This window comes from Leucopleurus acutus (assembly GCF_964270905.1).
Source record: "Leucopleurus acutus genome assembly, chromosome: 2".
Lineage (NCBI taxonomy): Eukaryota > Metazoa > Chordata > Mammalia > Artiodactyla > Delphinidae > Leucopleurus > Leucopleurus acutus.
Genome location: NC_139143.1, coordinates 191,881,657 through 191,907,817, shown reverse-complemented (window position 1 = coordinate 191,907,817; position 26,161 = coordinate 191,881,657). Strand labels below are relative to the sequence as shown.

At 63.4% G+C, this 26,161-nt stretch overlaps 1 protein-coding gene across 3 annotated transcripts in view; it reads left to right on the top strand.

The window, feature by feature from the left end:
• Nucleotides 1-1,241: 1,241 nt before the first annotated feature.
• Nucleotides 1,242-26,161, top strand: part of PRDM16 (PR/SET domain 16) — a gene marked incomplete at both ends in the record, with an annotated part of 319,466 nt that continues 294,546 nt past the window's right edge. For all 3 annotated transcript variants that reach the window (XM_082834245.1, XM_082834246.1, XM_082834244.1), the window contains one exon: nucleotides 1,242-1,278. In XM_082834245.1, coding sequence (XP_082690371.1) covers nucleotides 1,242-1,278 — 37 coding nt within the window. The remainder of the gene's footprint in view (nucleotides 1,279-26,161) is intronic.

Here is a 26,161-nt window from a genome sequence, read left to right as displayed (position 1 = left end):
TTGAGGGCTGTGGGGCAGAAGGAACGCCCAGTCGGCTCCCGCCCGCGCTCCGGCACCTGCTCCTTCGCCGGCTCTCCCGCCCGAGACGCACCTGGGCCGCGCGAGGCCAGGGGGACGTGTCCCCAGAGGCTCCGGTCGCTCGAGGTGGCCCAGCTCGGGCGCTCGCGCCGCTGGGTACTCACCTGGGGCCGCGGAGGCAGGAGAGAGAGGGCCCGCCCGAGGCGGCGAGGTGCAGGGCGCCCGGCGCTGGGACGGCTGCCCCGGCGCCGCCTCCCCAGTGCCCGGCGCGCTGCTCCCTGCGGCTCCGTGCGGGACCGAGGGCGGCGGGTCCGAGTCCCGCCCGCCGGCCCGGGCAGTGGCGGAGCGCGGAGCTGGCGGCGCTGCCGCTGTTGTTTTTGAGCCGCGGAGCCCGAAGCTAGAGCGGTTGGGTGGGGGCGAAGGGGTGGGGGCGGGGTGGGGGCGGGGGCGGGGGCCGGGGAGGCCCGAGGGGGGCGGCGGGGCCCGAAGGGGGCTTCGAAGGAGCCGGGTTCGGGCGATCACGGGCCAGGGGCAGGGGCGGAGGGGAGAGCCAGCAGGAAAGCGGGCTGGGCGACGGTGAACGCAAAGCTTTTTAATTAGTAATAAAATGCAATAAGACGAAGCAAAACCAGCCAGACCCGCGTCCGAACTGTCGGCGCGTTTGCCCCCATATCCAAGGAAGTCTCGAGGACAAACGCCGCCGCCACTCCATCTTCGGCCCCAGCTGGGGCGGGAGCAGCAGCGCGACGCGACCCAGGGGAAGGGGGGGGCGAATAGTCACCTCGCCTCCGGGGCCACCTGGGTCCTTTTAAAGTGTCCGGGGTGCGGGCCCCGGGCGGGAGCGCCGAGCACGGAATGTTTTCTTAAAGGGCCAGTTCCGAGCTGCGCTGAAAGGGGAGGGGGGAGGGAGGGGGGAGGGAGGGGGGAGGGAGGGGGGAGGAAGGGGGAGGGAGGGGAGGGGGGAGAGAGATAAGTGAGGTGAAGACCAGGAAGGCCGAGGAGAGCCCCCCAATCCCGCGCCGAGGAGGCGGCGGCGGCGGCGGCGCGACGATGAGGATGATGAATACATTGCAAAGTTTTTTTGGCCCCGGCGAGGGGTGTCAGATTGAGTGCTCTGTGCGCATGTGCGAAGGTGTCCAAACTGACAATGCTGGGGAGATGAAGATAGTGTGTAGCTGCTTCTGGACTCAAGGAGGAGGAGAGAGATTCCGCGAGCCGACACCATGCGATCCAAGGCGAGGGCGAGGAAGCTAGCCAAAAGTAAGTCTCCCGCGCTCGGCCGCGCCGCGCCGCCGGGCCCGGGCCGCGGGGCCGGGGCGCCCGGGCCAGGGGTGCGCGTCGGGGCGCGGCCGGCGCGCCTCAGGCTCTCGGCCCCCGGATCGGCCGCGCGGCCCGGGGGCTGCTCCGCCTCCCGCGCTCCGGGGCGGCCGGGCTCGCCGCGGAGGCTCGGGGCGCCCGGGCCGCGCGCTCCCCGAAGGCGCCGGCCCCCTCCTCGCCGAACCCCCTCCCCCCCCCAGTGTCAAGCGCTCGGGCCCGGGAACCCGAGGCGCGCGGTGGGGGCCGGGGAGGGGGGCGGAGGGGGAGGGCTGGGGGTGGAGGGGAGCGAAAAGCGAAAGTTAGCGAAAAGTTGACGAAAGGGGAGAGCAACTTTTTCCTCCTCGCTCGCTCTCTCCCTCTCTCTCCGAGTGGCTCTCAGTCCTGGTCAAATCATATTCCGGGCTTTTGAAATAGTGGGCGCTAGAGCACCGCCTTTGGCGTCCGCCAGCCGGGCGCAGAGGAGGGAGACCCCGAGCCGGGGAGGGGGCGCAGGAGGGGGCGCGGGCCGGCGCCCACCCGGTTCCTCGGGCGCAAGGGCAGGGGTGGCGACGGCAGGACAGCCACAGCCACTGGGGGAGCAAAATGGAGGCGTTTTCCTGGGCTTGGAACTATGGTCGTGAAGTTTATTCCCAACTGGTGCCCCGCGCGGTGGCGGGCGCTCCTGCGCGACTCCGGCAGCCCGCGCGGCCGCCCCGGCGCCGGTGCTCCCGGCAGGAGAGTTCCCACTGGGCCGCCTTCCTCCCCGCCGCCGCCGACCTCGGCCCCGCTCGGACCCTCCCGCGCCCGTTCGCCTGGCACCGCCCCGAGGCCCGGCGGGGACAGAGCTGCCCCCGGCGAGACTGCCCGGTCCCCGGTCTTACTTTCTCTTTCGCTCCGTCTCGGGCCGAGCCCAGGGCTCCGCGCGCGCAGCCCGCCGCCAGCCCGGTCCTCGCCGCCGGCCTGGTGCGCTCGCCGCCCGCCCCACAGACCGCCGCCGCGCCTGGGGCCATCCGCGCGCCCTCCGCGCCCCGGCCGCCGGCGCCATCCGGTGCCAGGCCCGCGGGCCCGGGGCTGCAGCCCGAGAGGCGGGCAGGTGGGGGCGGCGGCGCCGCGGCCCGGCGAGCGCGGCTCCCGAAGCCCGGCCGCGGCCCGGCTGCAGCGAAGCGGCGAGCGCCGTCCCGAGCGTTCTCGGCTCCTCCAGCTCTCGTCGCCCCCTCCTCCGCGGCCGCCCGCCCACCCGCAGAAGGGGCGCCTGGCCTGCTCCCCTGGGGAATCCCTGCCGGACCACCAGGCCGATCGGTCCGGTCCTCCTGGGCCCGACCCTGCCTGTCCGGGCCTCGCAGCACGCAGGGCCGAGCCCCCAAGCGTGAGCCCGGGGGGCGCGAAACTCGCGGCACTTTTCCGAAGAAGTCCTACCCTCTCGGTTCGGTGCTCGGCAGAGGCTCAGCCGCACCGCCCCCTCCCCCCGAGTCGTAGGCCTCGCGTCGGGCCCGCGGGGGAAAAGCAGCTCCCAGCTTCCGCAGGACGACCCTGGACTCCGCCCGCAGCCGCTCGGGGCCCCTCGTTGAAGCGCCCATTTCCAGCCGGTCTCCTCTGCCCAGGGCTCGTGGCTTCGGCCTCCCCGGCCTCCCGTGACCTCTGGCCCCTCTTGGTGCGAACAAGGCCCCGCGTTCGGTGGCTTGCGTGCGTGCTATCTGCCCGCCGGCGGGCGCGCGGAGTATGCGTGTTCGTGTGCGTGTCAGGGTCTGTTTGTGCACCGCGGATCTCCTCAGTGACTCGGCTCCCCGGCGGCAGGCTGCCCGGGTCAGGCTCTCCCGAGGAAGGGCCCGAAGCTGGAGCGAGAAAGTGGAAAGCGGCCGAATTCTCGCCGGGCCTTCGCTGCAAGCGAGAGGCCGGCTCAGGGTGCTCGGCGCGGCCGCGGAAACTTGTGAGCGTCCCACGCCCGCCGGCTGCCCGTCTGGCCCTCAGCTCTCTGCGTACTCCACGCCAGCCAGGTGGGGAAGGTTCCCGGCCCGGCTCTGCCTAGGGCCTTAGAATGGGTGCCTGGCAGCGACCTGCAGCCCGGCTCAGAGGTGGGAGAACTGGACCCAAGGGTAGGGCAGAGCACAGGGTTTCTTTTCCTGGGAGTCCTTATTGAGAAAAAGCCGGCGCGGAGCAGGGCTGTCAGGCCCAGACCCAGCTGGAGCCACACTGGAGTGAGCTGTGGGAACCCCTCTTGCCTGTGCTCCACAGCCAGGACAGCTGCCCCCAGCCCTCCCCAAAAAGGTGGCCCAGGCAGGCACGGGACCTCGCTGCCTGCCCGACACAGATCACTGGATCCACTGAGAAATTTCATTTCTTTGGACAATATTTTAAGCAGATGTGGGCGTCCCGAGGGACCTGACTCCATTACCTGAATCCGAGGCAGTGGGGCAGACCCAGTGCCACCAACAGAACCTCTCCCTCCAAGCCACGTCCCGGCCAGGGTCAGGGGGCTGGGAGCAGGGAAGAGGTCATGGTTCCGAGGCCAGTGTGCGGGACTGGGTTGTGCCTGCAGCTGTGTACCAGGCATGGAAGGACAGCCAGGTCGGGGCTGGGGTGTGACCCCCCCCATCCAGAGCTTGGGGGGCTGCTCTAGAGAGTGCATCTGGGGCTCTAATTTTGTTTGTGTTTCCCCAGGACCCCACTCCAGGGGGTCTCTCCCGCTGGGTCTGCGTGCTGGTTGAGTTGGTAGCAACTTTGGGGCCCACACTGGGGGCTGTGAGTTGAGCTTGTAAGGTCAGAGGACACTGGGGCACTCAGGCCAGGGCTGCAGGTCAGCTGCTGGGAAGCCCTCCGTCTCAAGCTGGGCCTGGGAAGCCTGAGCGGGGTGAGGACAGGTCGGGGCCAGGGTCCCCTCACACACGGCTAGGCTTTGCTGGCCGGTGGGGAAACGGGGCCGTCCCTGCCCACACTTAAAAATGAAATGCCACACAAAAGCTTCGTGTTTCTGCCGCTGTTGGGAGCCAGGTGGGCAGGTAGGGACCCAGTGGGAGGAAGGATGTGGCCCCGAAACAGCATCCAGCCAGGGCCCTCATGGAAGGGCCCGTGAGGCCTGATCCCCGTGGAGGTGACAGACCCCAGAGTCCGAGACACTGCATATTGCAGGCCTGGGAAGAGTCTCCTCCAGACAGCTGCTGACTGCCACCTAGCCCCTGGGGTGTGGGTGAGGGCACTGCCTCTGCTGGATGAAGGCTCCGTGCGCCTCCCTGGAGACTGATGTGTGTGACAGGGTGGGGGGAGCCTGGCTGTAGGCTGAGCTGCCAGCCGGTTCCTTCTCCCCGGCAGAAACAGGCCAGGCTGCAGCTCTGCTGGGCCCAGCCTTCTCCCACCCTCGGGGGTGGGGGAGGGCGGAGGCCTGCCTCTTCCACTCGTCCTCTCCCAGGAGCCGGACAGCAGCCTCCCATCTGGACGCCTGGTAGGGCAGCAGCGCCAGGAAATGTCCAGCGGGAGTCTGGCGGCTTACCCCGCTTCGGGCGAAAACGCGGAGGCTGCGGTGGAGGGGCGGGGTGCGGGGCTGGCGGCCAAGGCCAGGTGCCCTGCGGCGGTGCGCTGATGGCCCGAAGGCTCTGGCTTGCCGGGGGCCCTGCTGGAGGGGGGGATCCCTGTTCGTGGAGTGACCTCCCGACGGGCTCCCTGGAGGAAGGGCACCCGCTCTGCCCTGGGGTCCCCAGTCACCCTGCGCCGCTCAGGGCCGCCCCGCTGCTCCCGTTGGCTGCTGTCGTGGTGCAGGTGCGGGCCGGTCCTCCTCCACCCTCCCCGCCCGCGGCCCCCTACGCACCGGGCGTCTCCCTTCTGGGCAGAGCTCAGGGCAGGGGACCCAGTCCCTCGTTTCTGTTGAGAGGCCTGGTGCGGGCGGAGAGGCCGGCCCGGGGGTCCCATCAACCAACCCCTGGGGGAGGCGCGCCAGCTCGCTGGGCCGCCGCCGTGGGCGCGATTAGCCCCCTGTTTTATTCAATTAGGAAGCAATTAGGGATCCTTGGGGGCTGGGCTGGTAATTAAGGTGACCTATAATTAGAGTTTCAACAAAAATTGTCCAGGATTAAAAATCTTGTGAATAATTTCGTTTAAAAATTTCAAATAGCGTTAAATACAATTTATCAGGTTTTGAATCAAACCCGTGTAACAAGTCTTGGACGCTGCAGCTCACGTAGCCGGCGCAGGAGGACTCTAGGAACAGCCTGGGCGCCGTCCCCGCGCGCGGCGGGCAAGAAACTTCTCGAGGTGGAGGGAGCCGGCCCGGCCTAACTGCGGGCGCGGACTCAGGCTGCCCGGGGCTCCAGACGCGCCGGGCCGGGCCGGGGGTCCCCAGGCTGAGCGGATGGTCGCCGCGGCCCGAGGTTCTCTGCGCACAAAGTCGCGGCAACTACGGCGCGGCGCGAGGAGCGCCCGCGTCTACACCGCGCAGCGGGTCGGTGGCGGGGGCCTCGCCGAGCCCCGGGTCTCAGCCCAGACCTCCTCCTCCAGGACCGCAGTCTGGGCCCAGGGGTCCCCGCCTCCCTGGGCTTCCTGGAACGAGGAGGGCGGGCTCCTCAGCCCTCCCGACTGCTGACCCTCGCTCAGACTCCGCGGGCTGCAGGCCGTGTGCGGTTCCAAGTCGCTTCGCGGATCTGGGCCGGGAGAGATGCGGCAGCGGGCCCGGAAGGCTGGGTCTAAGTCGGGCCGGTGCGGGAAAACCGAGGCGGGGGTGGGCGTTCGGCTTCCCAGGAACGAGCCCTGCCTTTCGCCGAACTTGCCGCTGGGGTCCGTGCACTCTGGCACGCACCTGCGGGGAGACCCGAGCGGGCTGCAGCCTGAGCCGCCGCCCATGTTTCCGTGCCGCTGCAGCCTCCGGGCGACGGTCCCGTAAAGGTGTTCACGGTCCGCTTGGGAGGCATGACCCACCCCGTTCACTGACTCTGAGGAGGACAAAGCGTGGCTAGCCGGCGCCACTTTTCTGGGTAAGAAACCCAGGGCACAGAGAGGTCAAATAACCCGACAAGATCACACAGCAAGTTAATGGTGAAACTGAATGTTCTTTGAAGCCCTCCAGGGTTTCTTATTTAGCACCCCGCCCCCCACCAGGGCACTGCAGGCTGCAGTTAATTCCGAGGATTTTATTTTATTTTATTTTATTTAATGTGTCAGGTTTTAAGCATTTTCCCGGGGCCAACGGTCAGCTTGTAACAGGTCTGTTCTTAAAAAGCAAGTAAGACATCCATGTGCTTACAGCTTGTGAATGCAACTGGGTGCCTTGTGCACTCGCCTGCTTCAGACTGGTTTCTTTCTCCGCCCGGGACTGGACTCTTCCACTCTGCTCTCCCCACGCAGGCTGGGCAGAGGCCTTGCTAGGGTCTCCAGCCCCTGGCTCTGGGTGTCCTCTCCCAAGGACAGGTGCAGGAGAGCTGGAGTGTTGACCAGGGGTTGGCCTCGTCTGCACCCCACTTACTGCCTTTCCCTTGAGCCAACGCCGGAGGTGTAGGACCTGCTGGCTCCCCCCTCGAGCCCCTACACCCACCCCCACCGCAAATCTGGAGGGAAATAATCCTCCCCCCTCCCCCCCAGGCAATCGGGGAGAGGAGGAACTGTGGCCGTGGACCTGACCCGCAGGGCGGGGGAGCCGGTGGCTGCAGTTTCAGGTCCAGCCCGGAATCGGCCGCTGTTCCTCAAGTCTGGGCACCTCACAAGCTCCAGCCAGGGCCACGGTGGCCGTTCCAGGCCGGACAGTGCTCCCAAGCTCCCAGGGCAAGGGGGGTGGCCGCTTCTGCTCTGACCACTCTCCTCTCTCCGGCTTTCACCAATCCTCCTCGGTCTGAAGGCGCTCTGGCCAGGCCTGCGGCCTCTCCCTGGACTCCGGGGAACAATGCCCTGGGGCCGCAGATAGGAGTGTGCTGGCCCGAGATACATATTTGTTTAATAGTTAACATTCTGCGGGAAAAAAAAGGAAGAAAGTCAGATTCTGGTGAAGGCTTTGCTTATTTTATATCCACCATAACTATTTCTGTCCATGAAAATTGGCTTAATTATATCAATGGAATGTTTCTTTTTCAATTCTGTATGCAATTAGTCCATCTTGCCGGCTGCAATTTATTTTAATAAAAAAATAAACCAGTGGTGTGTTCAGTTCCTCGTCCCCTGGGGACAAATGCGATTGGTGTGTTTAATTTCATTAACTACAATGCGGCCTACTGGAAAAATGTATAAAATCAGCTTTCTACAGCTTAAACACTGGCATTTGAAACAAATCATTATTGCATTAGCTGTCACACTGGTAATTCTAGAATCTAAGGAAAAAAATATATTATGGCTGTTTTTATAACCCTTTGCAAATGCACTGTTAAAATAATTTATAATCATTTTAAAACATGGCTGGGTCCTGGTGAATATTTTATCTCCTCCAAATAAGGCTCCACATTACCCCGTGCACATTTTCCATCTGACGCGTGTGCCATTCTCAACCCCAAACACGCATCTTTCAGGGTGGAGACGGTGGAGCCTATATTTAAACAAATCTGACGAGTGCCGGGTCCCTTTTTCATTCTGACCTGACCCTGCCCTTGAGGTGGAGTGGTTGACGCAGCAAGAGGCTCATCTAAAATTCGCCTCGGGGCAGAGGGGACCCCAAGATGCTGCAGAGCCCTTAGCGTACCCAGCCTTCCCCTCCGGGCCCCCCAGGTGGGAGGAGAGGCCCACAAACAGGCTCTCCAGGCATGGGAGCAAAGCCACTCCGTGGACGGTGTTCCCGGGCTCCAACTTGGGGAAGTGCTCTGTTCATCTCCGAAGCGATAACCGGTCACCCCGAACACCCACTTTCTGAACCTGACTGAGGGTTCTGCAAAATGAACTCGGTCAGGAAAGTCACCAGACTTGTGCCGCTTCTCAGCAGGTCACCCGTTTCCAGGAAGGTGTGTGCCTTTGGTCTGCACCCCATCCAGCATGGGGTGCGTTGGGGGTGATCCCCAGCGTGTGCGTGTTGGGAGCCGAGTTGCCCACGCGAGCCCTGGCCCAGCCCGAGCTGCTCTGCGGTTATGAGGCCGGCAGTGGAGGACACTTGCTCCTCCCTCCCGCAGGTGTGTGGCTGGAGATGCTTAGGTGCATCTGTGGGGGAGGATGTGGGCACAGGGCAGGGCTCCTCTGACCAGCCGCCTCCTGGTTCTGAGATGCTTTTCGAGGAGACCTGAGTCGTGCTCCAAAGCCTCTGCTTCCCCGGCATGGGGGTGGGGAGGGGCAGGACACACCGGCTCAGCCTGCGTGCCCACTGTCACTGTCCCTGTGCCGGCGCCGTGGGCTTCCTCTGGGGGCCTGTCTCCCTCCCAGCCCCAGGCAATGCCAAGGGGAATTAACAGGAAGGAAAGACCCCAGGCGGCTCGGCTTGAAGCCAGGCACCAGGGCTGCTGTCCCGCTGATGTGGGAGGAGACGGGTTCCCGGGACGCATGCAGGGGTTTCCTAGGAAGGTTCCAGAAACATACTGGGGCACTTCTGGCCACACTAAGAGCTATCACCCTGACCTTTAGCCTCCTGACTCCCCTGGATGGATTTAGGGAGATTTGATTTTTGACGTACAATTTATATTCCGTAATGAATTTTGATGTGGGGTGATGGTGAGGCATGAGGGAGACCCCGGCACCTCCTCTTTGGGTCTGAAGCCCCCTCCTGTTTCTCATGGCCGTGGCTGGAGGGCCAGGGCCGGGAGGGCCCAGGCTGGATCTCCTGAGACCCCTGGCTCTGGGGACCAGGCCGAGTCACCGTGACTCCACGAGCCCAGGGCGGTCGTCAGGCGTGAGGTCTGCTTTCTTTTCAGGCTCTGCCGAGTTGAGAAGTGAGTGGCTTTGTCCACTTTCCTACTTTAGAAAGAATAACAGAGCTGGACGCTTGGTGCAGATACCGAGGCTCTGCCCTTCGGCCCCGTCAGTGCTGCTCCTGAGGCTGCAGGGGGACCGCACCCCAGAGTCGGCCCGAGGGACGGGCTCGGCAGGATGGAGTTCTCAGTCCCCGGAGCCCGCGCTCCGTCCACTCGACTCTGGGCTGGGCTGTGCCCCCCTCCCGACCGCCACGCCTGCCTCGGCTCAGGACCACCAGCCCCCGCCTTTGAAGCCGGTGAAGGGGGGCGTCCTGGAGAGTGAAAGCGAGTTGTGGCTCGGTCAGAGGGGCTACGGGGTGTGGACGCCTGGGTATCTGCGCCTTGTGCGCTTCGTCTCTGGCTGCAGGCAGGCGTGACCACACAGAAGGTTCTGGAAGGGTCCATGGCATTCGGGGAGGTGATTCTGCCTGGGAGGCGAGGGTCCTCGGGCCGGGTGGGGCTGAGTCGGGACACCGCTCTCCAGGCAGACAGACAGTCAGGACCGAGTGTCACTTCTACCTCCTGGGCCTGGTTGGGAAGATGCTTTCTTGGTCCACGGCCACCTGCCTCCGTGGGGGCCGTTCGGGGCCACAGCAAAGCATCCGCTTTGATACTTCGATTCCGGCCGTCCAGTTCAGCCGGGATATAAGGCACACATGGTCCTTAGCTGGTGATTTTATCTTCCAACCGGGGAGCACAGGTGCTGGGGTGTGTTTGGCCCCTCCCTCCAGCCACCTTCCCGGCCCCTCAGCCACGCTAAGCCTTTCCCATCCTCACATCTGCCTTCGGGGTTCCAGCAGCTGGTGGCATCTGCCGGCTCTTTTCTCGTCAGACGCCTCCCACGTCCTGCAGGCTCAGGTCTTCTATTTGTTTTGGCTGCGCTGTTCCGTCCGTCCATTCATCCCTGAACGCTGTCCGTGGGCCTACTGTGTGCCAGGCTCTGAGACGTGCCTGAGGGTCCCGGGCAGCTGCGGGATGCTTGCCCGGGGCGACCCACCTGGAGGGCGATGTGGTGATGTCACCGCGCCCTGGGCAGTGTGATGAGTCTGGGCAGTCACAGGTGCCCACCTGACTCTTGGCCCTCACCGGCCAGCAGGTCCTTGTGTGGGGGCTGGGCTTCTGTGTTCAAACTGTTCGGAAGGGGAGCGAGCCAGCAGGCTGCCCCCAGCTCAGCACATCTGGAGGCCCCAAGCTCTCTCGGGCCTCCCGAGCCCTGGCTCTGTGCTGATGGAGGGGTGGCGGAACTCCCAACCAACTTCTCTAGTTCAAGTTAGAAAGGCCAGAAGGAGAGGGAGGGATGCCAGAGAGGAGGTTTCCTAGCTGTCGTTGCTTCCGTGAGCCCCGGCCCTTAAATTCAGTGACTCACACGAAATCTGTGTGGTGCTCACCAGTACCAGAGCAGGCAGGGCACCTCCAGCATTTCGGCACAGCAGGCAAATGCCTGGGTCAAGCAATGGCGGATGGGAGCTGAACGGGACCGGGAACCTTTCCTGGGACACAGCACCGTGCAGGTGCTGGCAGTCAACGTTATGCTGAGCTATGGATTCATGTAACGGTCTCCCGTCTAAGCTGCTCTGTCTAGCTGCTTCTCAGAGGGGAAGGGGCGGGCACTTAAAAACGCTCAGACATTTGTATCTGCTCAATGGGCTGTAACAGCCTCTTCAGAGATGCCTGGTCACCTCGTCCTTAAAACGTTGAAACAAAGACTGAAAATCACGCTCACTGGGGGAGCCCGGAGTGCTGACCGCAGGAGAGCCCTGGGGTCCCTCCTCCCTCCCTGGCGCAGAGGAGCCGGGGCCCCTGTTGCTCCCTGGCACTGTTTTGCCCTCAGGTGACGCTTCCTTGGGAAGGTTCAGAGTGAGGCCATGTCCCTAGAATTTATATTTTTGCCACGGAGACCGCTTCCGCCCTTGGTTCCGGGAAGGCGAGAGGATTAGGTCCTCACTGTGTTGGAATGAGCGTCACCGGCCTGTGCTGACCCGACAGCCTTTCCCAGCCCCCAGGTTCAGACGTGGCTATGGGGCGCCCCTCTCCCCACGCGTCGCCCTGCTGCTGTCAGGGTTAGATCGAGGTGGGGTCCTGGGTACTATTTCTGCGGCGCCAGTGAGGAGAAGAACGCCAGGCTGCCTGAAGGCCCCCGGGGTCCCTTTCGGGAGGGAGCTTGTGACACAGAGAACGTGGACTGCTCGGTAAACATCGAGCTGCTTGGGGCTGCAGCAAACAGCGTGGGGCACGGGCTGTGCCACCTTCCTCTTCGCTGCCACCTGCTCGTCCCGAGATGCCTTCCTGGGAAGCCGGCCTTCTTCGCAAATCACTCTCAGCTCATTCTTGGAAAAGCCAGTGCATTCTTGAACTGCCTGAAAGCCGGGGAGCATTTTGTTGGCCAGAACTGATGCAGCTCGAGGGAGACGCGGCCCCTGACATACACCCTTCATCTGGACAACGTGCCGAGATGGTCTCTGGGGAGCGTGCGGACACATCCACGCGTGTGCTGTGCGTGCACACGTATGCGGCACTTCTGGGCAAGCCTGGGTCTGCTGTCTGAATGAGACGCACCCGCAGGCCGTTCTTTTTTGTCAGCTGTGCTGCACCTCCCTGCCCACTTGTGCTCTGCAAAGACCCCCTCACTCTCTCTGTCCTCCGACGCCACTTAGCTCCCCGCGGCGTCTGGAACGGGGGCTGCGGCAGCCGGGCCTCCCGGCCCAGAGCCGTTTGAAGCCGGTTGTAGCGTGAGCGGATATGGGAGAAGTTCAGAGGTGCAGAGAGGCCGACGTGTGAGCACTTTCCTGCAGTTTATAACCCCTGAGCAGCAACAAAGAGGAGAGAGGGCTGTTTAGATCATCCCGGGCCCTCACGCTCACATTTAGAAAAATTAGGCCCTCTTGAAAAATTACGGAATTATGCTGCCAGTGTCAGGTTCCGAGATAATGATGTGTCTGTGTGCGAAAATATTAAATTGCAATAACACGCCCGTGAGTACCTCTCTGAATAGGGTATTCAGTTCCCAGCTTGGACTGAACGTAAAGCTTGTGACTGACAGAATACAAATGGTGTCATAAAACGTGGGGGGGGTGCTTACAGCCGGGCTCCGTCTTTCTGATCGGCTTCTCTATCTCGGCCCATCCAGCCATCCTTTCCTTTAACGAACCAGCCCGACGATGTGGCTAATTATTTATTTATCACGTTAGCAGGAGGAAAAGCTATCAGAGACAGATCAATTTTTCCCTGGAAGTGATTTGACGTGACTTTAAAAATAAGCCCCACGACAGGATGCCGGGCGCGCTCCTCCGCCCTCCCGAAGTCCGTGCCGTCCACCGCACCGATGTCGGTTGTGAAAGCATCCGCCGGCCGCTCCTCCCGCGGAGCCGAGGCAGCCTTGAAGCAGCCCAGTGCGCTTTCCGACCAGGGGGCTTCTCACAGGTTTCCGGCCAGGGGAACCGGGGTCCCTGTCTTCTTCCGTGCGAATGAAATCAGAGCAGCAACAAGTAACCCTGGGCCAACGGGAGCTTTTCACGTTTACCCGGAGCCTGCGGAGATGTGGCATCTCTGACATAGCCGGCTGAGACGGGGGGCTTGGGTCCCCGACGCTCGGCTCCCCCGCACATCCTTACTGAGCACGTGCGCGTGCTGGAGAGTGTCCCCGCGGGCGGTGGGGGGTGGGGGGTGGAGTTTCGGCGGCCTCACGTTTGGCTAAGTGTCCTTAGGAACAAAAGGGCTTAAAAAAAAACCAGTGGAAATTAAGATTGCTCAGAAATCTCCGGGCAGATCGCCGGCCCAAGGGGGGCTCTCGTTTCACGGCTGGGAGTCAGACTTGCAAAGCGAAGGGGCCCCCGAGTCTTAACTTTCTCTCCATCGAAGGTGTTAATCTTACCTTCCGAAGGTTAGATAAAGCTGCTCGAGGCTGCCGTTGGTTATCGAATCTCATCTGCTAATGACGGCGGCGGCTCGGAGCAGGCCCATCTCGGCCGAGCCGCCGGTCCCTGCGGCCGGCAGCCTGGATCAGGAACCCAGGTCTCCGTTTACCCGGGGTTTTAGGTTGCCTCCCGACCGTGACAGACTACCCTCATTCAAAGGGGAGGGGGGCTGATGGCCACGGCGAGGGTGAGAAGCCCATTACCACAGCCCAGGGCCTTTCTCCTCCCCCGGGAGACACCCCCCTTTGACCCACAGACTCGGCATGGCGGAGTGAGGGGAGGGCCGGGCGTGGAGGAACGCAGCCTTGAGTTTTCTGACAAAGAACCCCTGATTCTTTATCCACCAGACAGAGCATAATACTTGGCCTCACCTGCAGGGCCTGGGGGTGCGGAGATGCCTCGATTCAGCGAGGCCTGAGCTGGGCTTGGCAGGACCTGGGCCTCCTGGGAAACTGTGGCCGCGATGCTGGTTCCCGTCCCGGGGTGGTGGTCGCCAGCAGTGGGCACGGCTTGGCCGCAGGGTGCGTGGGAAGGGCCGGGGCCAGGATGACTTTCCTCCTTGAAGAAGCCCCCGACACTCGCCGAATCTGTGACGGCAAAGCCAAGCTGAATCTTCCCTGCCTTGCCTGGCCCGGAGGTAGAGGCCTTCAGGGCCCTTGGCCAGCAGGCAGAACCGGTCCATGAAGCCAGGGCGCCCCGGGGATGTGGGGAACCCCCAGCGCGCACCACCAGGGGCCCCATCCCACCAGCTCCATGACCTTAGCTGACCTTGGACCAAACCAGAGGAGCTTGGTGGGCCCACCTGCGGGCTGAGCGTTGGCCACTGGGGTGGAAGTCTGGCCTTGGGGCCCTAGGCTACTGGGGGGAAGGGAAGGTGGGCAGCGGGGTCTCTGGGTGTGGGGCCTGATGAAAGGCTGTGGGGCCCTGCAGTCTCCAGGAGCACCTCCAGGCCAGCTGGACCTGTGTCACAGGGACAATGGCCCGTCCTCATCTGGAACCACCCTTGGCCATGGCGGAGATGGAGAAGAGGGTTGCCCGTAAGCAAGTGACCTGGGGAAACCAGGCCCCGGCTTGCTGGAGGGGGAGTGGAGGCTGGGATAACGTCTGCAGGGCGCTTGAGCGTGGTATTATTCTTGCTGTTATTCTCTGCAGGATCCGGGCTGTCATTGTTAGCAGCTACTTTGGGTTTCTGGAATTTTCTTGCACCTGGCAGAAGGCAGATTTGTGTGTGACTGCGTGGGGCTGAGCAGTCTCCCCGGGGGCCCTCTGGACGTGGCCTAAAGATGAAAAAGCTCGTCCAGACAATATTGTGATGAGTGCAGAGCAGACGCATGTGAAACACTGGGCAGGTCTCCACGCCGGTCCCTGGGCCCCGGCGGAGGCGTTCAGTCACTGTCACGCGGAGGGCTGGGGGTTGCCTGGGGCAGCTGTGCTCTCCGTGTGACCCGGGCTGGGGGCTCCACCACTGAGTTCCTGGGAGGAGTAGAGCTGGGGGCCGTGGCAAGCTTCCTGCCCTGGGGAGGGGGGTGCATCCCCTCCAGGCATTAGAGCAGACCCTGTCTTTTGGGGTCTCCTGTTTGGTTTAGTTCCAGGGGATTTGTGCTGAGTGACAGGTCCCAAAGCTGAAAGGGGGGAAGAGTTTCTCCTCGCTGGGCCGTTGGTTATCCAGCTGCTGCTCTGACCCCTGAGGCTGTGGCTCTGATGCTGTCTAGGGGTACATGCCGAGGACTCGCTCAGAGAACCACGGGATACCGGGGCTTTGCTGTCATCGGTCTGACGCGCGAGCTGGCACACACACGCGCGCACACGTGTGTATAGGCACACATGCACATACATGCACTGGCACACTCGTATAAGGCACGCACACTTGCGTTGTGCATGCACATGGCACAATATGCAACACAAGTGCGTGTGCACGCACACGTGTGCACATATATTTACACGTGCCCACAGGTACATGCAACTGTGCATGCACACACACGTGCAGGCACACCCGCCCAAGTCACACAGTGCAGTGTGTTCGTGCAACAAGCGCGTGCACGTACACACATGTATACACACATACACAGAGGTCTCCATGCACACAGACGTGACTGCACGAGCCAGGCTCTGCTTTCAAGGCTTGGATGATGTAGGAGGCTGATACGTCGACATCAGAGAGGAGCGTGTTCTGGGCAGGTGAAGGGGACCCTCGTTCAGGGGACTGTCACTGGGCCTCCGTGGTCCCACAATCCTGTAGACGGAGTGAGAGGAGAGGGAGGCTGGGACAGTGAGTCCGAGTGCTGATCGTGGGCTCCCGGCAAGAGAGAGGGTCTCGGCATCTGCCGGGCCAGGGGACGGCCTTTCCCTCCTCCCCACGGGCCCTGGGGCGTTGGGGGCCCTACCCTCTGGGGCGGGACAAGCAGTGGCCTCCAAGAGCCCAGCCAGGACGGGCTGGATCTGGTGTCACGCAGACCCAGGAGCAGGGGCACAGGGTCCCCTCTGGCCCTTTCAAAGGGACATTCGATCTGAACCCTGGGGCCCAGTAAGGAGATTCCTGCGAACCCCTCGCTGATGGAGTCGAAAGCACTCAGCGGCTGGAGAAAGCACTTTGCAACGTCGGGCTCTGGCATGAGGCCCTTTGTGGGATTATCTGCCCCCCCGGGAGGCATGGAATGCTGGGGGCAATGGGCCACAGCAATATAGAGCTCGCGCAGGCCGCCGATAATGCGGACTGCTTTCTGTGGCCGTTCTGTCGCCGAAATTTGAGGTGCGGCCCCAGAGTGGAGGCCGCTGGCCCAGGACATTTGAGCCAGGGAGGCTCCGTCCGCTCTACCCTCGCCCTGGAGAATTTGAGTCCAGACCGCGTCTGTCGGGTCCCGTACCCGGGGCTCCTGCCCGCTTCAAAAAACAAAGTCTGGAGAGACCGGGCAGCATCTTACTTTCCAGACAGGGCTTTTCGCGGCCTCCCTCGGGGGGAGTCACCGTGCGGGGCCCAGTGGATGCAGCTGTTGTGGGGAGGGCAGACGGGGCGGCTCTCGGGCCGGGAGCTCTTGGGTGCCCGTTGTGAGCTGCAGTCAGGAAGCCTGCGGGCTCCTGGGTGGAAGCACCAGGTGGACCCGCACACCTGCTGCAAGGGCTGGCTGGGCTGTGGGCTGCTTGGGACTTATTTCCGCCAAACCTCCAGGCCCCCTTTCCTGCCCCGTCTCTCCCCAGATGGTTCCCGTCTTTGTCAGTGGACATGGGCACATCCAGCTGCTCCGGGCTGGTGCCCAGGACCCACTCCTGACTCTAGAACGCAAGTCCAGGTGGACCCCGGGCACGTCCCGCACCCGTGCAGGTGGCATCGCCGTCTGGAAGACACACCGGCATCTCGGCGGGATGCTGGGTTTAGGACCCCAGGGGGTTTAAAGCCGCAGCGGTGGGGGTCTCTGCCTCACTGGGTGGGGATCATTCCACAGCCCAGGGATGAACTTGGTCTGCTACAGGGCAGAGCCTGGGAGGACCAGAGATGTGGGAGGTTCAACTCGCTGAATGTGACTCCAAACAGCTCCGGGATGGGTGCAGGAAGGAGGGACCGACCGGGGCAGGAGCTGGATGGCTTCCTTCCTGACTCTCCCTCTGGGTGGGGCGTCAGGGCTCACCATCTGGCTGTTAGGGGGCAGGTGGCGTAGGCTTGGGGCTCACACAGACCCCTCCCGAATCCCGCACCCGCTTCCCGCAAGCTGAGACCCGAGCCACGCAGCCTCTCTGAGCTCAGTGCTCCATCTGGGCCACAGGTGACCCGTAACTTCTGGGTCTGTGGTTGAATCAAGAACCAGCCTGCCTGTCCCTCCTGGAAGTCAGCGTCCTGCCCCTGAGCTCACTTGCCTCCTGGCAGGGGCCACAGCAGCGTCCACGGCAGGTCTTCTCAGGGTGCCTGTAGGAGGCCTCGGTCGGGATCCCCCCCGGGCCTGTGGGGCCCCAGGTGGGCACAGGCCCTGGGAATTGGCGCTCCGGACGCGTGGCTTGACTGACGTGTGGGCTCTTGCGTCCTTGGGGCTCTGAGGCTTTCGGCACCTGACCACAGACCCGCTGGTCTGGGCACGGAGCCGGCACCTTCCTCTAGCCTGATTCAGGGCGGCCTTAGAAGTGTCCACAGGCACCGCTGAAGGTCATGGTGGCCTGGGGTGGCTGGCCGCCGTCTACCCCGAGCGCCTTGTTCACGCACCTCAGCTCCCCTCTTTTCGGGGAGAAGGCAGACGGGGAAACTGAGGCCTGCTCAGGGAACACTCGTGCATACGGGGGTCTTTATATAGGGCACTTGCCCGGCGAGGTCCACGTCAGGGTCTCACCGCCAGAACGGCCGGTCTGGACTCCGGGGTCACTGCTTCTGACCCCCCAGGCTCAGCATCCCTTCAGCCTGGAGTTGATGCTGCAGCTAAAGTTCACCCCGTGCCCCCGTCTGGTGCTGCAGGGCCTGGCCCTCTGGCTCAGGAAGGCTCCCCCAGAGCCCAGGCCACCCCACGAGACGTCTCCCCACACCCCCGGCCCTGCACACCCTCAGAACAGAGACACCTCGAGCCCCAGTCGTTGGCCTGGCTCCCACCCACCATCCCGCTGCCTGACCTCCTCCCCAGCCTGCATTTTCGTCTGGACGTGCTGGTCTGTGTGGAAGCAGGGGGCCCGAGAGAGAGCCGTGGGGGCTGATCCGGCTGCGCTGCGGGTTGGAACCCATGAGCGCTGGGCCCCAGAGCCTGGGCAGAGCAGACCCTCCCATCCGGGGCCGGACCCCAGGCCCAGCCACCTCCGTCCTCTCCTGAGACCTTTCGGGTGGAGGTTTGACCGAATTGTCCCACTGTCGAGGCTTCCTCTTGGAGCAAATGAAGGGTTCTTTGCGTAATGTCGGTGCTTGCCTTATTTATTTATGTATTTTTATGAGTTTGCTGTTAATTAGGCAAAAGATCTACAGAATGTGCTTGCGCCCGGAGATTTCTGCGAAAAACGAGAACCCTCCTGAAATTTCCAGTCGTGAAGCAATTAAGTGATGGAATTCCGCAATCTAAACATGATATTCTCCTCTAACAAAAGTGTTGGTGCGGGGGGGGGGGGGGGGAGAAAGAAGGAAAGAGGAAGCCGAGGTCCGAGCAATGGCAACTCGCAGACCAGCACCACGTGTTTGCAGTTGGGACTGGACTCCGCTCAGTGGCCGGGGTTGGGGGGGACCTGCACACAGCCCGCCCCCTCCTTGGAAGCGCCTGCTCCTTTGGAGGTGAAGGGTAAGGTGAGGTTTGCTTCTTAAAGGGGGTCGCCTGCGTCAGCCGACCCACCCATACGAGCGGGGGGCTGGAGGGCCGCCGTCTTCTGGCGACAGAAGCTGGATGGGGAGGGGGCTTCCCACCTGGGCAGCCAGTCTGCAGCAGAAAGAGACCCCATGTCAGGGCCTGAGAAGCCATGGTGCCGGGAATGCCCCCCGGGCTCCACCCTCTGGGTCACTGTGCCACTCACATGGCCCAGGGGTCCCAGTGGGGAACCGCCGTCCACATCGGGGTCAGGTCAAGGGTCCTTCCTGGCACTTGGCAGGCAACTCAACCCCAAATGAGGAAATTCACATTTCTTGGGTTTGTGGGAGGGAGTTTTTAGATCACAGGAGGAGATTGAAACCAACTTTGATTTTTTTGTTTTGTAAACGAATTCTTAGCTAGGGATGCCCCATGTGCCCTCAGATGTTACAAAGCCGGCCTTTCCAGACCATCCATCCAGCAGTCGCATTATTGTTGGAATCCCCTTTTCTCACAAACGTCTCTCGGTCGTCCTAGCCGTTGCCTGTGGTTTTCATCAGTACTTTCTTTTTTTTAAACAACCTTGAGATGCCTTTGGACGAGCCACTGGTTGTTGACAAATCAGTTTTCCAGGGAGGGAGGCACGTTTCTGTCGGTGGCACGGGGGTCCGGCCTCCCGCTTGCGGTTGAGCAAAGGTCAGACTGAATTTCTCCGTGAGCTGCGTCTCCTCCGCCCCCTGTGGCTTCCCCGCTCTCTGGCCTTCATGCTACATTCCTTTTTCCTCCCCTCATTTCGCTTCGCGTAATGTTGTTTCTCTCACCTTCTAAAGCCAGCCGGCAGCGCGGCGGGGATTTATGAGGTCGAAACTTCTAACAGGACCGTCTATGTTATACGTTCTCTCTGCCACTCCAGCCGTGACCTCAGCTGCTGCTGTCCGTGCAGTGTGTACACGCCGGTTCTGTTTGGTTGAGAAAACCCCTCTTGGAAGAGATGGGAGGCCGGGCTCTGGGGTCTCTGTTGCATTAGATCAGGGAACTGGGGGCCGGAGTCACTGAGGATGATCCAGAAACCAACGGCAGCATCCCCTAGACAGCCTTTTCCCCGTGCGGGTTCTCATGTGTTTGAATAAACTTACAGCTGCTTCTTGGTTGAGGTGGGAGTGAGTGGGGGCATGAAAAGCATTTGCGGAAGATCCCCACCCCCCGTGTCCACCCTCTCCCCCTGCCCACTCCTGGGGATGACCCTTCCTTTGGGTGAGAATGGACAGGGGAGTTTTTCCTGGAAGAAATGAGGCCAGCAGTGCCTGAATGCCAGCTCCCAAGCCCTGGGCAGCTTTCTGTGCTGCCCACTCAGCGGCCCCTGCCTTTTCCCATAGCTCTGGGATGCTTTTCTAGTTCCAAACCCCAGTCCCTCTCCAGAAGGACTAAGGGACCCTCTCCCCACGTGCGCCTGGAAGATGCAGGTGTTCCTAGGGCTGCGCAGCACTTGGTCACTTGTCACCTCACCCGTCCTCTCCCTGGCAGGGGCCACAGCCTTGGGGAATTTCACAGGCGTGGCCCTGCCACGGACAGACAGAGGTGACCTGTGCCGGCACCGCCCCTGCCAGAAGATGTGCACGGACCCCGTAGCTCTTTGTATCCCTGCTGCCTGCACCGTGGTACCCGGCCGAGATCGCAGCCAAGCATCACCCTCTGAAATGTGTGGGCCCTGGGCCTCCTCTCCTATCCAGCCTTGTGTCCCTGTGCACCAAAGCCGCCTCCGCCTGGGCCTGCATCCTCCACAGAGTGGGCTGGAGAGGAGCCTGTCCACCCACCTGGAGCTAGAGGGGGTCTTCACTGATGGGCTGGAGAGGAGCCTGTCCACCCACCTGGAGCTAGAGGGGGTCTGCCGACTTCACTGATGGGGCGGGAGGTGCTGGAGGGCGGGAGGCCCTCTGAGCACAGCAGCTGCCTGTGTTCCTGTACAGGAGAGATGAAATGTCCCCAGGCCAGAAAACGCGTGCCGGTCAATCAGCCTTTTTTAGACAACAGTTTCCTTATGGAGGCAGAAGTGCCCGCCAGGCGCAGGCCAGACCCTCTCCTGTGCGTTTGGGCAAATTCCCCTCTTTTATCCCCTCTTCTCCAGGCCCAGCCTAATCCCGGTGTTTGTCCTGAGGCCCCAGTCCACTCCCTATGGGCGTTTCTTTGATTTAGTGAGAATAGGAACACGCTCGTGTTGGCTTTCCCGCACCTGCCGGTCGCCCGGAGAGCACCCGAGGGACTGTGACCGGGGCTCAAAGTCCCTTCATTTGTCCACCTGTCCATCCACTCATTTCCTCAGTGACAGTGTCACTGTCTAGGAAGCTCTCTCCTGGCTGTCCACGTGCTCACAGCCTAACTGGGCCAGTGGGATAAAAGTACCCACCAAGTTACAGCCCGGGGGTCAGGAAGGTAAGGGCTGCCCCTGGGCGTGGCAGACAGTTAGGGACCCCGGCTTTGTCCTAGACGGGCCCGGGTTCAAATCCAGCTCCTCCGCCCCTCGGTGACCCTCCAGGCACGGCCCGTCCCCCTGCCGCCAGGAGAGGTGGATGAGTCGCTGGCATCGCGGAAGCAGCCCAGAGACATCGCTGTCCTGGAGGGGACACGGGGCGGCCCCTGTAACGGTGGAAAAGCCTCAGGAATCAAGTGGCGTTTTGGCCAAAGAAGCCGGGCCGCCCCTTGTGCCCCCGCCAGGCACGTGTCCGCTCGAGAGGCGGGCCAGGGGCGCACCCTGAGGGGCTGGGCTAGTCATGCCCCCGGGCATGGCCTGGGGGCTCCCCGCTCCCTCTGATGCCAACGGCAACCTCTCACTGGAACCCCCAATCCTCCCCACCTTTGGCCTCTAGCTGAGGCACCCCGACCTCAAATCGAAAGTGTCTCTCCTTGTAGCTGCGTTCCCCGGAGACTAAGCAGGGCGCCTGATCCCCGTTTCCCGAAGCAGCAGAGCCATCCCTGCTTGGGGGCAGGGGGACACGTTGTGAACGAGACCCTTGGGCTGAAAGCGGAGGCTTCGTGCCCAGCTCCCCAGGCTCCCAGGGTTGGGGGAGCCCATCTCCGCTCCTGACCCCTGTGTGGGGTCTGCGGGGAGCCTGGAGGCGGACAGGGCAGCTTCCCCGGGTTCCTCCCCGAAACCCCAGCTCTGAGGCTCCCAGACATGGGGCTCTCAGGACAGGCAAGACCACGATGGCAGCGGCAGTGTCTTCTTGTCCACAGACGCCCAGCAGAGCTAGAGGGAGGCCTGGTCGTGGCCTCTTGAGGAGTCTCGCTCCCCCACCAAAGGCTGCCCCGAAGTCGGGGCTCCGGTCAGGAAGGGGCTCTTAGCTCTGAGGGCCCAGACCTGCTGGTCACGTGACACTCACTGCGGTGGACAGGGGCGGCGAGGGGGGAGTGGCGATGGCCTGGACGTGGCTGTGCTGGACTTCCCACAGGGCACAGCACCACGAGGCCAGTTCTTGCTTCTCCCAAAGCTCCCCTTCCTGGTTTCCTCCAGTTTCAGAAATGCTCAGATCCACGTGGGAGTCGATAAGAAAGGCTGGGGCCATGGCCACACCTCCTCCCATGCTTTCCGGCGAGAGCCTGCCCGCGCTCCCCTGTCTCCAGGAGACTGGCAAGGGGCTGCAGGACATGGCCACCCACAGACAGGTGGCCCAGGAGGGCACCTGGGCTGACTTCTGCGGGTCCCCCCGAGCTGGTACCAATCCTGGGGGCCTTCAGGCTCCTGCCCTGCTGTCCCCCGTCCCCACCGTGGACGCACAGGCTGCAGGTGCGGTCCCTCCTGCAGACACACGGGAAGGTGTCATCCCTGCTGTAGACACACGCGGCAGGCACTCTGGGCAGGGCCGCCTGCTTTCAGTGGTCACAGGTTTATCGAGTGGCCGCCACCTGCCACTGCTGTGTGAGCCGTGGAGTCAGGGCTGAGAACAGGGCAGGAGAGGAAGGGCCGGTCCTCGGGGACCTATCTCCCAGGGTGAGCACACTGACAAGAGGTCACATGTGAGAACTGCCGAGAAACAGGGTGATGAGGAGCTGGGCGGGGAGAGCTGCTTTGGGTGGTGGGCCTGGGAAGGCCTCCTGGGGAGGAGATGTGACCCCGACATAATGGATAAGACTGAGCCAGTGGCCGACAAGCACTGACATACGGGTGCCCCTGTTGGGTGCACGTGCAGGCGCTCCCCCCGGCCCAGAGGCCACGCTGACAGCCAAACCTCCATCCTGTGGCTCTGGAGCTGGGCCCAGACGCTCAAGGGGACGGGAGAGGTGGCCCGGTGGAGACGGTGTGGTGCGAGGTCCCAGAGTGGACCCCGAGGCAGAGGGCGCCGCGTGCTGTCAGCCACCTTTCCCACCGCACGTCCTAAGCCTTCCTGCCGCACCCTGCGGGCCCCCAACTGGCCGCCAGCACCCAGGGCACGACGCGTCCGGGAGAGGGCTTTGCGGGCCTGGCCAAGGGGCGGTCTGCGAGCTCCGCTCGGAGTTCCCTTTCCACTTCCAGGTAAAATGTGCCGTTTAGTTTTAGGGATCCTGGTGGGTGCCCACCACCTGTGGTCCGCGAGCGGGAAATGGAAACCCAGTTGGGACGGCTGGGCCTCCCACCGGGGCTTCTGCCGAAGGTTCTAGATGAGTCCTGAGCCGGATGCCGCCTGGCGTGGAGCCCTCCTCCCTCTGGCCGGGCAGCCCCTGCCTGGGCACTGTGCTGTGAGGTGGGGGGCTGATATATTTCGGGGTCCCCAGGCTGCCCCCGGGCTGGGAATGTGGGCGGGGTGGGGCCAGTCTCCACTTGTCTCAGGGGGGCCGTGATGTCTCAGGGCAGAACCTTTAAAACCCAGGGAAGATGGTGAAGGCTGCTGCCGTAGCCTTCTCAGCACCTTTGAAGTGGGCGATCGGAATGACGCCGCGGGCGGCTGGGGGTTCGGGCCCAGTGGGCTTTCCGGGCTCTATGGAGGAATTTTCCTGCCTCTGGAGATGACAGCTCGGCTCTGTGATGGCCCAGAACCAGCAGGGAGCCCCGGCTGACAGGCTTGCCCGTGACTCCCCTGGTCACTGCTCCTGACCTGGCTGGGGCGGGGGCGTTCTCACCGCCCACAGTCCTGTCCAGGGCCCAGGCGAGCCTGGGGTCAGAGGCAGACAGCGTTAGATGCCCGCTGAATCTCGGGGCAAAGGTGAGCCCCTGCCTGGACCAGAGCAGAGCAACGGGCCATGCAGACGGGCCCCGACGTACAGGGCAGGATGGGGGTGCTCCAGGCTGGGGTGGGGTGGCAGGCCTGGGCACGCCCAGCCTGGCTAAGCGGGTGGGTCAAGGAGGGAGTTCTTGGTAAATTTCCCCGCGCGCTGAGAAGTTTTGAAAGTCACCGCAGGATGTGGACCTGTGTAGTTCGGTGGTCAGGCTGCTGTGTTCCAGGAAGCTCCAGACAGAAGCTGTGGCTCTGGCCAGGGGCCGTGGTCTGGGGAAAAGCAGTGGCCACAGCCAGTGTGGTCTGTGGTTGCCGGTGACCCAGAAACCAGCGTCTGAGTGCTCAGGGCAGGAGGAACTCACAGTGCCAGGGCCCGGGGCTCGTGGGTGGGGTGAGCGCTGGGGCACTGAGGGCACCTGGAACAGTGGGGGCGGGGGCGGACCCACGCACACCTGAGGTTCCCAGCCTGCCTTGCTGCTTCCCCTTGGCTTCTAAGCATCTAGGGCAGCTGTGGAATTTTCAGAATGGACTGACTTAAAAATAAATCCATGTTAAGTAAACAGTGGGTTCTCCAACCTCCCGTCTCAGGATCCGAATCCGTGATCAGAGGGAGGTTTGGGGATCTGAGAGCGGCTGCTTCTCAGCCCCTGACAGGTTCGGCGCCCGGCCGCAACCCTGCAGAGGGCAGCCGTCACCCGCGCTGGGCCCCGGCGAGCCGCGCTGGGGGGTGGCTCCCGTGCTGGAGCGACTCGCTTACGGGTGTGGTTTAGTGGCCAACACTGGCATCCCCGGGCTCGGCTGACGGAGGATGCGGCGCCTTCCGGACACACCCGGCCCATCCCGCCTGCCCCCTCACTCCCGCTCAAGTGGGCAGGGACCCCATGGAAACCTCCCGGCCGGTGCCGTCCCTGTGGGGACTCCAGGCCCTACGCCTCCCAACTGCTCTGTGAGAATCCCGTGGGCCAGGAAGGGGGCAGGGACAGCGTCTGCAGGGCCCGTGGGCCAGGAAGGGGGCACCACCGAGGTACGGAACCCCCGGTGTCTTGCATCAGCCTGGGGAATTTTCCGAGCTGGGTGACACAAAGCCAGGACCCGAGCAGGACTGGGGGCTGGGGTCTCTGCCTTCCCAGGCCCCTCCCACGCCCCCACATTGCCGTGCACAGATGGCCAGGCCCCGCTCTGCTGCCCCTCCGGCCCGGGGAAGTGCTGACCCCAGGGGGCCCCACGGTCACCCTTACTAGGCACCGGCCGGGGTGCTGGGAGCCGTGCTGGCGGGCGGTCAGGGGTCTCCCGCCGTCCCGTCCACCCGCTTGTGGTGAGAAGGCAGTAACCCTCTCATCCGCGGCCCAGGAGCCCTGTGGTAGGTCAGCATGGTCTGAACACACCGTGGCTGCCCACCCAGAAGGGGCCTGGGCTCACCCTCTGGGGTTCACAGAGAAAGCAGAGCGACTGGGAAGCGGGTGTATTCTCAGTAGTTTGGGGTGTGGCGAAGCGTGTGACCAGGCCTCAGCCGGGCTGGGCTCGGAGGCCCCCTCCCTCCCAGGGCCCTCCTGAGCTAAGCGGCACGTGTGCCCGTGAGAGCAGCCCCGCCGCCCTGGGGAAGCGGGACTGGGAGAGGAGAAGGAAGACCCCAGAGTCTGGGGAACACTGTGGGTAGCTCAGGAACGTGAACAGAGGCCGTGAGGCCGGGCAGTGGGCCGCGGGAAGGGAAGCTGGTTCTGGGCCCGCCCAGGGCCTCCCTGGACACAGCTCCCACCTCGGTGAGAGGACGGGGCTCACCCGGTTGGCCACTGTGGCCCCGGCTGCAGCTGCCGTTCCGGGTTCCAGCTCAGCAGTTGCATTTGGGACGAAGCCCGGGCTGGGCCTTCTTGTCCAGACAGCCCTGGGGACCCTGTACCCATTCCAGGGGGGGCTGGCCCTGCAGGTGCCGGGGGAAGCAGGGGCTGGGTGGGGAGGGGCCTTGTAGGAGTGGACTCTCCACTTGGGGTGTCCAGGGGGCGCACCATCTGCTCAGGGGCCGCCCTGGGGGCTCCTCACACTGTCCCCCGCTCCATGGTCCATGGTTTAAGTAGAAGATCCTTTGGTCTCGGCAGAGAGAACTTGACGGCAGGCACGAGGTGTCGGGATGGAACCCGGCTCAGCCACCCTCCCTCCCCGCTTTTGCTTTACAAATGCCCAGTGACCTCTGTCCCTGGGCCACCTCCCTGTGAAGCGCCACGGACCTGCCTTCCCATCCCGCCTGGGCAAGGGTGGCCTGCGGCCTCTCAGCCGCCGTGGCCTGCAGCCCGTCCACTTCGGGTGTGTGGTGGACCCGGCCCTACCACGCCCTGGACCGGGTGCCCTGCGTCGCCCACTGGAGGGGAAGGGCCCCTCGCTGCTGCCTCCCCCTCTGCCCCAGCCAAGTCGGACCATCAGTTGGGAAGGAATGAGGTCACTGGAGGAGGAGGGGGTGCTGGGGACGTGTGCTTAGAAAGGGGAGGGTCTGCTTTTAGAACCCACACCTCGGCGGGGGCGAGAGCCCCTCACCGGCCCGCACTTCCCCTCTGGTCCGGCCTCTTCCTCTTTCCCGGCCCCGTGCGCCTTCCCAGCCTCCCTCAGTCCCATCCCTGCCTTCACACTGTCAGCGCCGTCCTGGGGCCCTGAAGAGGAAGGGGGCCCGGGCCTGGGGC